This window comes from Condylostylus longicornis, unplaced genomic scaffold (assembly GCF_029603195.1).
Source record: "Condylostylus longicornis isolate FDR11 unplaced genomic scaffold, ASM2960319v2 ptg000004l, whole genome shotgun sequence".
NCBI lineage: Eukaryota > Metazoa > Arthropoda > Insecta > Diptera > Dolichopodidae > Condylostylus > Condylostylus longicornis.
In genome coordinates this window covers 23,348,592-23,365,936 of record NW_026577973.1, presented here as the reverse complement: position 1 = coordinate 23,365,936, position 17,345 = coordinate 23,348,592, and the positions used below count along the sequence as shown (strand labels likewise).

General features: G+C 22.0%; 1 protein-coding gene across 1 annotated transcript in view; it reads right to left on the bottom strand.

Moving 5' to 3' along the window:
* Positions 1–4,605: 4,605 nt before the first annotated feature.
* LOC129609910 (elongation of very long chain fatty acids protein 7) overlaps positions 4,606–17,345 on the bottom strand; it is a 50,183-nt gene continuing 37,443 nt past the window's right edge. The window contains exon 6 of the mRNA XM_055522176.1: positions 4,606–5,405. Coding sequence (XP_055378151.1) covers positions 5,145–5,405 — 261 coding nt within the window. The 3' untranslated portion in view covers positions 4,606–5,144. The remainder of the gene's footprint in view (positions 5,406–17,345) is intronic.

Below are 17,345 nucleotides of genomic sequence, written 5' to 3'. Positions count from 1 at the left end.
TCTACGATAACTTAGATAAAATTTGATTTGAATTTGTTATCTCCTATCGTAGATTTAGAACTGCTCGATCAAATGGTGAGGTCAATTGACAAGAAAATTTTACTACTAGAAAATTAAGTAAGTTATTTGATTTTTTTTTTTCAATGATCAAATCAAAAAAAAAAACAAGCAAAAGAACAAAAGAAATTCTGAAAATGTAAACAAAAGTACTTTTATTCTGAAAATGTAAACAAAAAATTTTTAAAGGCATCTACAAATAAGTTAAAAATTTTCAACTTTGAAAAACAAGAATGACCATTACATAAACTTTCCTGCCAATAATATCCTTATGTAAACGCTTGGTAACTTCCGTTTGATTTTAAATTTATTTTTAAAAATGTCATTGTTCATAAGTAACGCAATTAATAATTTGAGCGCTACAATTTCAAAATTAAGCAAAAATTTTGGTCAAAGGATACCCATGGTCTGCTCTGTTAATATTTAAAATTCTAGGACCATGCAAAAAAGCAAAGTCAAGTTCCTATTTCTGTTATTAATTTATATAGAAGAAGAAGTAATATGCGGTATTCTAATCAATACTCGAATTAGAAGCAAAGTTAGAGAGATTGTAAGTATTGAATCATTACTTTAAGGTATATGAACACGTATATACGTACATATATACCTTCCAATGTTGTATTTTTAAAAAATTAATTCAAATAAGTACTATATATATACAAAATAAGTTTTACGAATTACAAGTAACATCTATGCATATAATATGTATGTATATACATACAATTATCATATTAATTTTCGATTCTTTGTAGGTTTCATTTTAAAAACAAATCGAAGGAATAGAATTTAAAGATAGTTTGATCTTGGTGGAAAATATCTTTATACATGAATGTTCCGGTAAATTTCAACGGCCATTTTGTTTTTTTAAAGTTTAAGTATAGCATGCCGCGATAGAACAAGCAAGCCGCTACCTTTATGCGTTTGCAAAATTTGTAAAATGCTTATGGTTTCATTGCAACAAATAGTTAAAAAAGGCCATTTTTAGGGTTTTGGCGGGGTGGGGGGGGGTATAACTTCTAGAGGGGGGGAGATAGGTAAAAATATTATTCTGTGGAAATAAGTTTCTAGTAAAGATCTATGTACGTATTAAATTTCAGCTTTCTATCTTCAAGGGTGTAGAAGTTTTGTAAACAAAAAAAGTGTCCACAGACAGACGGACGGACGGATGGACGGACGGACAGAGTGAAACTAATAAGCACTTTTTTTTCAAAAAAGTTTTGGAAAAGTGCTAAAAATTATCGAATTAAAAATAAAAACAGATCTACACTGCACTTTAACAACAGATTATTGTTGAAAATTTTGGTTCCAGGTATGTATTAATATTTTTTATCATATGCCATCATAAAAAGTGTACAATATTTCTCACCCTTAAAATTTCTTGGGGTTATTTGTAATATTCTTGGTGGATTTATAGCATGCAGACGGTTATTGAGTCATTCAATGTTATATAAGGAAAGTTGTTGTAGAATGTTTAGAAAGGAATGGTTATTATTGAGGATTTATTCTTAAGCTTAAGAAAAAAGTAAAAAGACCAAAGTAGATTGTAATAATTTGAATATATATACATTTTTTACATTCTTTATTCTATATTATTATATTTATATATTCTATATAAAATATCTAATAATTACTTGTTTGCAAATTAATTTTTCTTTTGCTATTTTTTGAACTATTGTAAAAATAATTTCATTAATTTTTTTTTGCGATTCTCTACAATTAATTCAAAAATAATATCTTTGTTTCCTTTATTTACAGCTATAATCTTGCAACAGTTTTTTATTAATTTTTTCTACATTATGCAATTTCTTTTCAGTAAAATTTTTATAATATCGCAACTATTAAAATTAATATATTATAAATTTTTTCCTAATTATTTTTATTTATTCTATAAAATTTGATTTATTCTTTCATTTTTTTTATAAAATAAATAAATATAATTATTTATTTTAAAATTAATATTTTATATTTTTTTGGTTTACTTAACGTGTATTTATGGTACATAAAAAGATAATTTTATATTTGGAAATTCTTTTTACCGTTTCAAAAATTTTTTTTAAGTAGGTAATTAATAAAATGTGTATTAATTGAGAATATATTTCGATTTTTGCGATTATTTATTTAATATATTTAATTTGTATTAATTAAAATAATAATTTATAAATATTTTATTCAACGATATTATGTTGCATTTATTGATAAAAGATTTGTATTTATAAAAATGCATATTTTATTAATTTATTTAAAAAAAAAAGAATTTCAAATATAAAATAAATCTGACTTATGTATTATATACAAGTATTACATTTTATTGATATATGAAAACATTATTTATGTTTTTATTTTAAAGAAAATTTTTATTTTAATCACACCTACAAAATAATTTTGTTTAATTTTATAATTTATTAATAAAATACATTCAAGATGATTTCAAAAACTTATTTCTCTCATCTTAATGGCGATATCATCTTTCAATCGTCTATTAGTAAAAAATGATAAAATGATTCTTTTTAAAAGTATTGCTTCTTTTTGTTAGAATTCCTTACTTCATAATTAAAGTAATATAGTATAAGAATTGAACCTATGAGTTTTGATTCGTGAATCAATATCATATTACTAAAATTTTGAAGTCAGGAAATAATACTTTTATTTATTTTTATCCTTTTTTACTAAAAATTTTTGTAATTATTCTTTATTTTCTTCTATGAAAAGAAAATGCTTAGCACGGTTTTCTTTTTTATGTTACATATTTATACACATTCATAACATGTATAAAAATATTATACACACTTAATACGCATTAATATAATATATATGAAATTAAATATTAATTTTCGAGACACCAAAATTTGAAGTATATAAATGTAAATTTAATTTATTTTAAAGTTTTCTTTTTATTTCCAAAATACTACGTATATATTATATTATAAGAGAATATTATGTAGTACAAGATGATAGAGTATTATATATGTATATTTAGGATATAATATAAAAGGAAATAACATTTTTACTCTTAAGCGAATTAAGCGAATTTCAAGAGTATAAAGGATAATAATTTATTCAAAAATTTTAATAAAAGGAAATTTAGTTTCTTTTTTCAATTAAATTAACACAATTTTATATTCTACAAATGTATATATATATATACATTAATACATTTATAAATGTATATATATATATATAACGGAATTCTGCAGAAAAGAAAATTAATTTATTTTTATAATTTATTGCATTAAAGTTAGATTCAGAATTTAAGACGATAAATACTTAAAAAAAGATTTCTTTTTTTTTCTTTTAATAATCATAAATAAAAACAGTACCTAAATTAATTAAAACAACAACTTAATTGTCACAAAATAATTACATATAATAATTGTATATATACATACATATATATATAATATATTAATTATATAAATAATTTAAAAAGTATAAAAATAAATTAAAAATAAACAAAAAAAGATGTTTCAAAATTAAAAAAATAATGAAAATTAAATATGAAGTTAGAGTGAGTAAAAAATGGACGGAATATAATATTAAAATACAAAATTGTACAAAAATAGATTATGTAATTATGTATTGAAATATTTTCCATTTTGTTTTAAATTATTTATATGAAAAATATATTATATTATGTAGTAAATTGATTAATTAAATGCTTAAAGCCCTCAATAAAATTTCTCGATAAATGTAATATTTTTTTTTATTTTTTTTTTTAGAACTAACAAATATCACATGGAGAAATTATATTTGAATATTCGTTGAAAAGTATAATAAAAATTAAAGAATATTTTGTTATTAATTTCTTGGTAAATATTAGAAAAAAATTGTTAATTAAAATTTTTTTGGAATATTTTGGAATAATTGTTGAATAAAAACTTTATTCTTTCAATTTTCATTGAGGTAAACGAAATTATAAAATTATAAGAATAAAAGTTGCAATTAATTGCTTTTAATTTTAAGTCTTTAAAACAAGGAACTTTTCTTTTTGTGTATGAGCAGAAATTAAAAGTAAAAATACAAGAGTTTTTTTATTGCCGAAGTAGACATTAATTTTTGCAAAGCTTAATTGAATTCTCAAAAGGTCAATATAGAATTAAATTGGGAGCCAATTTATCGCAACATAAGAATCAAAGACAAACGTTCTCATGCGCTCACTTTGGACATTTTATATGATTTGCGTACGAACTAGTTTTATTTTTATTATTTTCACCTTGGCTATACTATAACAATTGTCTCTTTTGAAAAGTTTTCTTTCGAAGGATATGAAATTAAGCTTTTGCCTTATACAAATTATATCGTAATTTAATTATTTAAATATATAATGCGATTAATAACAAAATATTCTTAAATTTTTTTTAAATAATTTTCATGTTTTTCTTTGAAAAATATGAAAATATTGAATTTTATACGATCAATGATGGAAAGAATTAAATAATTTCTTTAATAAAAAAATTTGAAAAGTTTTTTTTTTCTTTAAATTTGAATATGTTTTGGTTTTAATTTGAGAATTTTGGAAAGCTTTTCAAATTTTATTATTTTTTTTTCGAAATTATTAAGTTCATATACATAAAATATTTTAGTCTTAAATCATTATTTTTTTTTTCGTTTATATTATTAAAAAATAGAAAAAATTTAATCTAGATAAAAAGTATTTTTATATAGGCATACAATCTCTGGCAAGTCATTTTTTTTATTTATATTTTAATTAAATATAATTAAAATACATAATATTTATATATAAAAATAAATTTATATGAGAGTAAAATTAATTTTCATATTTACAATGCTGGCTTTTATTTTTCTTCTTAAAATTTTATATTTAACTTTTCTAATATCTTTGTTTTTCTTTTTAGAAGAAAATAAAAAATTTTTTATAATTTACTAAACTTTTTTTTTGTTTTTTTTTTGCTTTTTAAATTTACATTTTAATTTAAATTATTGTCTTTAACCGCATGAATTTTTTTAAAATTTTATTTTAAAATTTAAATATTTTATAATATAGCTAGAATAATATATATATATATGTATATATAGAAGGATATTTTAATTTAAAGCTAATTAATTAATTAATTTTAATTTAATTTTTTTTATTGAGTTTTTTTATTATCTACTCCATTTGATATGGGCTGTGACTGTTGTTGTGGTTGTTGCTGTTGTTGTTGTGGTACCATTGTATTTTTTGTTAATAAAGCTGCTGTTTTGTTATAATTTTGAACATAGAAATTCATAAATAAGCAGAAGAATATTGATGCATTAAGTAATAATAAAGCTGAAATGAATTTTGAGAATTGACATTGAGTATTTAATAAGGCACGCGTTGTATGAATGATGCAAAGAATAAACTGAGCCTAAAAAGAGAAAATTAAATTAAAAAAATATTAGATTTTTAATAAATTTCTATTTAAATAATTTTAATTATGTTGAAAAAAAATATTACTAAAAAATATGATATGTTTAACAGGTTATAACAATATCTTATGTTTAAGTATATAGTTCGCATTATGAAACAGTAATACTTTTAAATTCTATATTCTAGTCATATGGGTATAGATAAAGCTATACAAGTTATTTTTACATTAAGAACCCAATTAAAATTATTAATTTGTGAAATAATTGTGAATTTGAAATACTTTTTTGAATATGCACAAATATCTAATGAATTCTAATTTTTGTTTAAAAATAAGCAAAACATCAGAAACAGTAATGTCGTAAAATTTATTTAAAAAAAAATTTATTTTTCTTAATAACCGCATTATTTGACCTACAAAAGAATCAACTTGCAATTGGTCATTTATACAAAATTTTCTGCGTGTGTTTATTGTTATATTCATACATTAAAAAATGCATTGAGATAAAATATAATTATATGTACATATGTATATATATCTAAAAGTACGTACTATACGTGAAAGTATATGCATGTACAAAACATTTATTAAAAAAATGAAACGTGATTTTTCCTTCTTTAAAAAATTTTCAAGTTGGTATTTATTAACGTTTTAAGCATATACATGCGTACATACACAAACTCATATTGTATTTGAAGGTATACGAAATAACATATATTCATATATTTACATATTATACCAAAGTAAATCACATGAATGTAATATTATTGTATTTGTACTTCTTATTATCATAATATGTGAATAATTTTATAATATGAAAAGCTTTAAAAACCAAAATTACAAAATAGTTATCGTGATAATAACCATCGTCAATTCATATCGAAATACAACTTTTAAAAATACTATCATTATTATAATAATTTTCATCAAAATCAACCATCATACAAGATCAGAAATATTTAAAAATATAAATAAGAAGTGCAGCATGTGAGATTTAACGTTTTTCTTTTGTATATAGCTTATAAATAACGCATTCATGTGTCTATATACAGTGGTACTCCATCCTGGGTAAGCAACGATAATAGAGGCTAGAATTCTACTACTGAATTCTTTTACATAGTTATGAAAGTCATCATAATAACAATTTATAAAATGTTGAGCTGCACTTTAATAAACTAAATTTTATTATGTATATGCATATAGTCTAATATCCAATAAATATAGAAGTTATGTATTATAATAATTACATTCAGGAAGCTGTTAAATTTCTGAATAGATTTTATTTTTATAATTGTATCTCACTGTACATTCAATTATTATTTATATATATAGCTGCCGTTTACAAGAATGTATATATTCAACACATCTATACGGATTCGTATAAATATAAAGAAAAAATATAAGTAATTAATAATAAAATTGTTGTATATAGTAAATTATTTTTTCTGATAAATTTCTTATAATTTAAAACAAAAGAAAAAAAAACATACAATTTGGTTTTACAGATGTTATACTGCGCCAGGTTACTTGTTAATATAATGGTTTTTTTTCATCTTATATAAATACACACCTTTATGTATATACATTTGTATATGTAAATATTCATCTGTTATGTATTTCATAATATGTATTTATAAAAAATAATTGAAAAAATTATGAATTAAGTTGAAAATGTTTGAAAGCTATGTTTAAGCTTTATTATTCAAACGCACTTAAATATTTAGTACCTATATACATATAAATATATAAAGATATTACTGATGGTATAGTGTGAATCACATTCACTAAATATACAGAAGTGATTTGGTAGAATCCACAATAGAAATTTTTTATAATACTCAAATTATTTTTATCCCATTTAATTTTGAATAGGCTTAGATTAAACAATTTATATGAAGTATTTATAGAATTAAATTTAATGTACTTTCAAATATAGTTGTGCATCAAACCTGTAAAGTTCTAAGCTTAAGATTAAATATTAATGGATTCATAGTTAAAAAATTTTTAATAAATAAATTTTGAATTTATTTATTTAAAGTCTCAAGAGTAATGGTTAAATTACTGTATAGTATGAGAACATTTTTTATCAATATCAATTTTCAACCAATTTTGATGACAAAGATTTATAGAAAAAGATTTAAAACAACTACATATGTATATACTATACAAAAGCTTTTTAATTTTTCATTAAAATCTTCACTTATTTGAATAAAATAAGAAGAAAAAAAAGCAAGGCAAATAAAATAGAGACGTGCTAATCTTGATGAAAAATAGTGTTAATGAACATGAGAGTATCATTATTATAGCTATGTATGTAGTTCTTTGCTTAAGGATAAAAATCTTACATAATTATGTGACAAGGGCAGAAAAAATTGTTTATAATATAAAACCGAGAAAATTATTTGCCTGTTATTTTTCGTTTATTTAAAAACCAAAAAATGTAAAATCGAATTTTAAGTGTAGCTTCTTTCGGAAAATTTGTTTATACAATTTTGAAAATTTATTTAATACATTTTACAAAACTTTATAAATAAGATAATTGCAATCTATTTTAGAATAGAAATTAGGGGGTGAGTAAATGATGAAATCCAGTAATATTTTCACTTTTCACTGGAAAAAATACCTTTTCATATCTTAAATTATCATTAAAATCGAGGTTGAAAAAAATGTGTTATGTTCTGTGTATGCAGTACGTCGACGATGCAAAAATCCGATATTAATTATAGACCTATTGTTTAGGTCTTTTATTTATTAGCTCCTTTATATTATAAAGTAGCTTTACATTCATACATTACTCTAAATGAAATTGCATTGACTCCTTCAATTGTCTTATATACTATTCTTTAAATTGCGGCATTAAAAAACCATTATGCCAATTTATTGCAAACATTTTATTGGTAACAGAATAAAAAGTTTTCAACAGTTCAATGAACGTATAACGCAGTTTATTTAATTTTATATAATAAAATTGTTTTTAATGTTTATTCTAGTTTTACAGTAAGAATTATTACCGAGTTAATAAGAAATATAATATGAAAACAAAATTAGAAAAATTTATCAACGAAAAATTGGAAAGTTTCATGTTTACGTGCTCTAGACATTTGCCTGAATATTAAGAAAGAAATCTATTAAGTCATATTTAAAGAACAAGACAACAAGAGTTTAACCGAACAAAAATACATGAAAATTAAATATTAAAAATTTCAATTAATTTTGATTTTTATTTTTTATCTTTTAGGAAAATTAAACTATGAATAACAAGTTTGGAGGAAAAATACTTCATATTTCTAGTTTTCAATATCAATTTACAAGAGGTTTTTTAATAAAGATGAATTGAAAATATGAAAAGATTGAAAATGTAAGTTTTTTTTATAAAATTTTTTAAATAACTAATAACAAATAATAGGTTTACTTTTGATGACTTTTTTAAAATATCTTAACTTCTTTATGAAAATAAGAGTGATCGAACGCACTGACAGATTGACTCAAAAGTCATAAGCCTCATTTATATTGTATTATTCTTTATTATTTTATTATAAGTTCTTTATTTTAGATGAAAACAAAGATAGTATAGATATAACACTGGACTAAGACATTTTGCTGAATCTTGTACAATTTAATTGCTGAATCTAACATATGTTAAATCCGAATATTCTTCTTTTTTTTCGCTAGCCGGTATATAGTTTTACCCGTTGCATATAGATACAGAGAGTAATGAAAAAAAAACTAACTTTACTTGTCTAGTTGATACCTTATTATATACCATTTATTACTTCAACTGAATATATTTTTGTTTATAATGAACAAATAGTGAGTATTTTATTCAATTTAAGTATATTACAATCTACATATTTATAGAATAGAACATATAAAGCTCGCCCTGTATTTTGTGCTTATATATGCACATGTTATTTCGATCTCATACATTTTTGAATTGATTATTTGTTATTCGAATTACCCATATATTGATATTTAATATTATTTAATAATTTGATAATATTTTACGAATTGACAATTTATGTTTATAGTAGTGAATTATATAAAATTTTCCGTTCACCATATAAAAGTTCAGAAACTGATATCATTACATTTTAAAATTTTGTTTATTTATCACTTGAGTTCATATAATGTGCTGTAGTGTTGTACCTACTACTACACACCAAAGTGTGTATTATAACGATACTTGATATAATTTATGAATTGTCAATATATTTATCAGAAAAAAAACATGAATATTTTATGATATACCAATTTAAAACCTGAGGGGATAGGGAAAATTAAAAATTTTTAAGTAGATATTATATAATTCCCCTCTATTATGTATATCGGTATCGGCCGATAAACGATAATTTATCGGCAAAATTTTGTGTTTGTATTACCAACATTGTTTATCGGTAAATTTTATCGGAGTCGGGAAAGCTTTTTTTCACTGTATAGAAAACGTATTAGCTGGTATTATGAAAACGATAAATTGTCGGGTTTTCCCCGATTTAAAAGCGGGTACAAATTTTTAAACGACAGATTTTTTTTTTTTTGTAAAATCTTCATTTTATCAAGGAAACTGGTGTAATTGATTGCTTTTTTTAAAATGTAAGCATTTTTTCTAAATTATTTTCTTTCAAAATGTTATTCATATATTTTATTTAGGAGTAAAATCGTAAGCAACAAAAAACAAATTGCGCGGTTAGTAGAAAAAATGGAAGAGGACTTAAACCTGGCAAGGAATGATAATCTGAAATTCTGGATAAACCTAAAAAATGTGTACATATTATATATGTAAATAATAAAATAAAATAGGTACATAAACATACATTTTGTTGTCTAAATCCAATGGATTAGTTGAATCTCTTATATGTCGTCTTTGAATAGCTTGCGTTTCTTCACTTACTACCGTTTCTTCACTTTCAAAATATAATGCACGCGACATTTTCCCGATATATGTATATTTTTATTTTACAAATTTAACAGAAAATAATTTGCTTACAACAACTTTTTAGCACATCAAAACCAAATTCAAAATAGTTTTAAAAATTTTTTGAAAATAACTTTTGAAAGAAAACAAATGTCATTAGAAAAAAAAAAAACTTTTTCTCCAATTTACAAAAACAAAAATTTGTATGAAAAAGCTTCTTTTAATCGGTTGAAATATTTTTATCGGTATCGGTTCATAATACAGAAGAAACTTAAAACCGATTAGAACTGCCGATAATATATCGGCCGATACCGATGTTCATAATAGAGGGGATTTTCTTAGATTTTCTAGTTTAAGTTTACAATCTTAAAAATTTTTTGTAAAAATGTATGTACGTTGCATAATATGCAAATTATTAATGTTATATTTTTTCTTTTTAGGTTTCACGTACTATATGTGTTATAATAATATATAATATAAGTTTACATGTACTATTTATACATATGTTTATATAAACTGGCTATGATCTTTGTTGTGTACGAATACCGCATTCAAATTGATTTGATCCAAAGTTTATGTTGCGTTCTTGTTTCCAATGTAATTACATACATTTGTATATTGTTATGTGGTTTTTTTAGTTACGAAACTTTTCTAAATGGTATATAGACAAACTATTATATGTTTCTAGTATATTGTGATCTTAATGATTTATACATAAAATAAGCCATATGAAACAAAATGTAGACAGGAAATGAATTTACACATCGATTTGTTTTTATAAAAAATACACGCTTATATATATTTTAAGTTAATTAGGACAATAATTATTAAGTTCCGAAAAAAAAATTCAATTATATTGGTATGTGAATGCCTATAAGATTTATAATAATTCTTAGTTAATTACAAAAAATTGTGTTAGAATTGGTACAGGAAATTAAAATAATAATTTATATTAGATATAACGGCAATTGGGTCTCGAAATTCTGTTTACGTAATATAGATGTATGTATTTTAATAATAAATTTCATAAATTTTAAATTTTACATTAAGTATAATCATACGGAACGCGATTCCACTTATTAAACCTTGATTGGATCATTATTGTTTGTATCTACAGTAGATCGCATGTGATTTTATTGCAATTGAAACTATATTATGTTCGATGTTACGGGATAACGACGAAAAAATTACTCAAAATATGTACAAACTCTTTTCAAGAGAAAATTGTTATAGTTAATTTACTAATCAATCAAAAATCTCTGATTCTAATTTCTTTTTTTTTGTACGAAAATTCAACAAAAAATTATAATTTATCCCAACATATTTCGAAAAATCAGTTTTCTTATATCAGTTTAGTGCTGTCATTTGTTTGTCTATCTGTCTGCACATTCGTTTTTAAAACTTCTGCAACTAAAGATAGAAAGTTAATCTTTTATAGGCAAATTGATTTCAATGAATTTCTTATTTCTGAAGTATTGAAATTTGGTCTACTCCTTGTATTTTCCTAAATAAGCAACTTTTAAGAACTCGTAACTATAAGCAAATTTTCGACAAACTTAAAAAATCGACTTTTTGTTGTGTGTTTTAAGTAAAAACTCAAGACCTATTCTATCTTAAACCACCTCATAAGTGTCAACCTTTTTTTCGAACGAGCTATGATTCTTCAAAGCTAGCAAAAAATGCATTTCCAGAATTTTATTTCTTTAAAGCTATGAAATTATTATCAGATTTTTATTTGCAAATTATTGTCAAATATGCAATTAATTCAAAAATCAAATTTTTTAAATATTTTAAAGTAATAAGGTAAAACTTATGAAGTATTCTTTGATTCGTGAAGTTTATTATCATTTAAATTTACATTATAATTGTAAAATCTAGCACATTTACCGTGAAATATATAGGTTCATAAAAATTTTTACTTGGATATGCAATTCTGATAAAGAATTTTTCATGTTTTCTTATCTAAATTGCAATTCCCATAAATGATTTCGAATTTGTAAGTATTTTTTTTAAGTTAGTCTTAGTTTAAACTCTTTTATTGGCCGGATGAAAGACAGAAAAACAAAAATTCAAAATACTAGAATAGTTGAATTAAAAGCCAAGTATTTTGCCATTAAGTGCACATAGCCGAGTGCATTCTTACTTATTCTTTAATAGTCGAGTTTTTTCTGTTTTTTTTGGTAGCAAATATTTTTTGTTTCATTTGACATTTTTACATTTTTTTTCATGAGGAAAAATAAGAACAAATAATAAGAAAAAAAAAACTTGATTTCTGCAAAGTTTATTTTTTTACCTATTTGGTTGTTTTTTATTCAATTTTGGTTTTTGTTTTGGTTAATTTTGGGCATAGCATATTGGTAGTGGAATCAATCGCATTCAATTTAAAATTGTATGTAGTTTTGTTCTTATTTAATGCATAAATGATATGTTGTTTGCTTGAATGTTTGGTATGTATGTGCATATTTTTCAGCATTTTTAGTATTTCTAATTAAGAAGTGGATGTTTTATAAAATTATTTTCAAAGGAGTTTTTTATTTAGTATCTTATTTTAATCAAAGACTATACGAAAATATTGTTACAACTATATTCGAAGGAAAATAATCAGGTCAAGTGATATTGATTATGTTTTTTTTTATTTTTTTTCTTGTAAATTGGGAAATCTTATTTTGTTTTTATTCAGGGGTTTGGAAATTTTACTTTAGCAAGTTTTTTTTTATATGTTGGCAATAAGAATGTATTTAAAAAAAACCAGCTGGTGGTGGTAAAAGAAAAAAGCTTCAAAATTTTATAAAAAAACAAGGAGTTTTAAATTCTAAGTTTGATTGCACTTAAAAATTATAGTTTTTTTTCTCATGCTACACGCCAATTTTTCAATTACTAGAAAAATACTTGTGTTATATACGGGTAAGTTTAAAGTGTGAATGTATTACCATCATATTTACTTGATTAAGTAGCATTATTACATTAATACATAAAAAATATATAATTTCTCAGCTATTCGATATTAACATAGTTTTATATATTTATTTAATTAAAATCCGGAAATGACGCATATAGACGAGTTTGGTTTTCTTTAAAACAAATTAAGCACTTTTATTATTAAATTAAATGTCTCTAAATATTAATCATTTCGAATTATGTGGTCTTGAAAGAATACAATTTTAATTTATCATATATTAATTAATTAGTTAAAAGCTACTAAGTTCTAAAACTAATTTCTAAACAATATTATATAAATCAATCTCAAAATGTAAAGAATTAAAAATTGCCTTAAGTTAAAAAGCGATTAATATTGATTAAAAACAAAAAAATATTATTTTTTTTAAGAATATTTCCTTAATTTTCTTGATTTTTTTTAAATACATTTTTTTTTTAATTTGTTTAAGTCTTTTTTAGCAAATTCGAACTTAAATTGAATAGAAATATGAATTGAAAGTAAAATTTTATAAAATTTTAGAATTTAAATATAACAATCATTAAGAACAAAACTAGTTGCTAATCAAGTTAGAAGTAGCAACTGTCAAAATGGAACGAGTACTTTTAACAATGAAAGTAAATGCAACCGGTTCAGTATAAGATGGAACGATTACAAATAAGAACGAAGTAGAAATAGTATTATTTGGCGAGTATAGTATTGCCAACATGGAGAAAAAATTTGAATAAAAATTTCTCAAAATCTAAAATTGATATTTTTATACTTTTGAAAATTCAAAATATTCTTCGAGAAATTTGCTTCACATATATAAATAACTGCAGAATAATTTTGCCTCGAAGAAAAGTAAAAATGAATTAAGTAATGATATCACGAAAGCGAAGCGTTTATTTGCTTGATTTTGGACTAGTCTCGACTCGATGATTTTATAATATTTAAGAATTTTATTAAACAATCTGACCGAATAATTTTCATATGGAATTAAATAAATTTTGAGGAACATTGAAATGAGTTAAAATCATATTCTCGTATTTTAATGCTTAATGATAAAATTATCTTCTCGTATCATGCTGCAAGTGATCTTAAAGAAAATTATATATCCGAACCAAAAAAATTTGCGAAATTAAATTCATGTTCAAGTGAGGAGAGATATTTAAAAAAAATATTAATTTCCATATATAGTAAATTGCATAAGTTTCTTAAAAATTGGATGATATAACGAGTTCAGTCAGTAAAATAAATATATTATGCAGCTTAACTTAAAATTAATTTTAATTTTTAATGTATGGCAAGATTTTAGTGTAGTGAATACAGTTCTTAGTTTTTAAATAAGACATTGTTCGATAATAATTTTCTAGAAAATATTATTATAGCAATAAGTTTTTTATAAGCATTATATTTAAATATTTTTGAGGTATTCGAGTTAATCAATTTAACCAGTTTTTTTTTCTATAATCAATTTTTTGCTTTAAGCGGATATGAAATATTTTAAATTGAGAAGATTTTACAAAAAAAGTAATTTTATGTGCATTTTATAATATACATGTACTTAGTTTTAAAAAATTTTGACCTTAAAAATAATGAAATAAAACCCAAGTATATTTCTTTTTCATATTTAATAATTTAATTAGTAGTAATCAAATTTTATTTGAAGTAATTCCATAATGCACAATATAACACATATAACAATGCATTTTTGGTTCTAATGAAAAAGTAATTTTAATTATTTATATTCGAGTTTCAGTAGAGTTAATAATGAATTATTTATGAACTACCATAATGTACTCCAGGAATTGTGCCCTTTAATATACAAAATTCAATAAACTAATTTTCCTAAGAAAAGGTCATTAAACCATAGTCCGTAAAAATTACAAAAACAAAAATTAACAACGTGGAAAATTTAACTATAAATAAATTAAAAATGCTTGAATTTATAATGCACATTTATTTTATTGAAATATTCAAATTTGTTTTTTTCTTCAATTTTTAATATTTAATTAAAATCAATCAGAATTGTTTTGATAAATTTCAATTATATGTACACCTATGTATAGCAAAACAGAATACAAAACAAAAATAATACTCGTATGAATGTAAATACGCATGCTTGTAAATATAAATATGTAGTATAGGTGCTAGCGGTTCTCGCCAAATTTTACCTAAGGGCCTTGAAAAACCTCACCATATACAATACATGTTTAGATAAAAGTATACTAGAGCCAGAATAAAAACAAAAATTTTGAATTTAAATCTATTAAACTTAGTTCAGTATATGAGCGGCTTGTGATAAAAAATATTTAATAACTATTAAGGAACTTTTTATTATTTTGGGAAAATTCCGATTAAAACAGTTTCGGTGGCTTTTTAAAAGAATTGAAAAATTTCCAAGTGTAAATTTTGATAAAATTTAGAATATATTTCTTTTAGTTCAATTTTATTTTTTTTTGTATTTATTGGATGAAGATATAAAACCTGATCATTGTAATTTTCCTTTACATAACTCATTAAATTGGGCTCATCGCAATATAAAATTATTGAGAATATTATTAAAATATTCGGAAGTTTTCAAAAATGATTGATGTTAAAATCGTTAAACGATCTTTTGAACTAGTAAATTGTACTAAGATTATAATTATAATATTACTTTCTATACTTATATAATATGATCATAAATCCGCAATTAATTTTTAGAATAATTTAATTTTTAATTGCAATTGTGTATTCATAGTTATAAGGGATGTTGATTTAGCAAGTAAGTGTAAGTTAAGTTAAATATTAAAATCATTGCTTAGATCTTGTAAGTGTAAGCCTATTTTTTTGAATATTATTATTATATATGAATAATATAAGATAGTATAAATCTGTCCCGGTTTACATTGTATTTATGCGTACATTTTTCCTTTTTAATTAATAAATTCGGTTTCATGTTCATAGTTAAACTGTAATTTAATTGCAATTAAACATCAATTATATAGTATAAAATTTTTTATGAACTAAATTAAAAAAAAAAATATTTTTCATAAAAAAAAAGTATTAGGAACAAATTCTAGTTTTAATTGAAATAATTTGCAACAATTATCGTTCCTTCTCTATACATTTCAGGTATTTTAAAAATTGTTAAGACAAAAAATTCATAAATTGTAAATTTTGTAAATTGTAGTAAAAATTTGCTATAATTTACGGATATCAAAAATAATAAACCAGTTATTAAAATTACATATTATATAAAACACATATGTAGACTATGTGATTTTCCATAGGTATTAATGTACTTATAAATTTGACCTAAAGATAAAGAACGCTTTTATTTTCATATTACATTTACATACAGTTTTAATTTTCGAACTACAAAATTATGTATTTTTAAAGTTATTGCTAAAATATGTTTTAGAACAAGATACAATCATTGTATATCAAAAATTTTAACTATATGTTTGAAAAATAATAATTAAGGTAGAACTAAGTAATTTAAGTAATTGGATGTGATTTGGAAAGGAATGATAAAGGTTAATTCCTATAGTAATGTAATTTGTTTTGAAAATTCTAAAAATTATGTTTTGTTTTCTGAAAATATTTTATAAATTTTATTTTTATATTTATTAAAAGCTGAAATTGATTAAAACAATGTGTAATAGAATTGTCAATAATCTAAATTATAACACAAGCAAATATCATGAGTATTTGCCTTATAAATTTTGAAAATTTTTTTTATGAATGTAAAAAATTTTTGAATTACCGAAGCTTTAGTATTAAAATTAACTAAAATGAGCTGGTATAAATATTTAATAAATTGTAAAAGCAAACGAACTGAATAATAGAGGGTTTGTCTAAGAAAAATTTTCTACTCAACATTTTTAATATTTTCGAATCATTTGAACTAATTCTATACATAGTTAAGTTAGTTCTCTAATTCTCTATTATTTTAAAAAAATATATATATATATATATATATGTAGAAATTTTAAAATGTTTCGTTTTGCACAATATATTATAACAAAGCAATTAATAAAATAACTATAGATCTACTGAAGACTAACTTTATTCGCCTGACGTGAACATAATAAGTTTCTGTATAATTTTTACTGTTAAATGATAT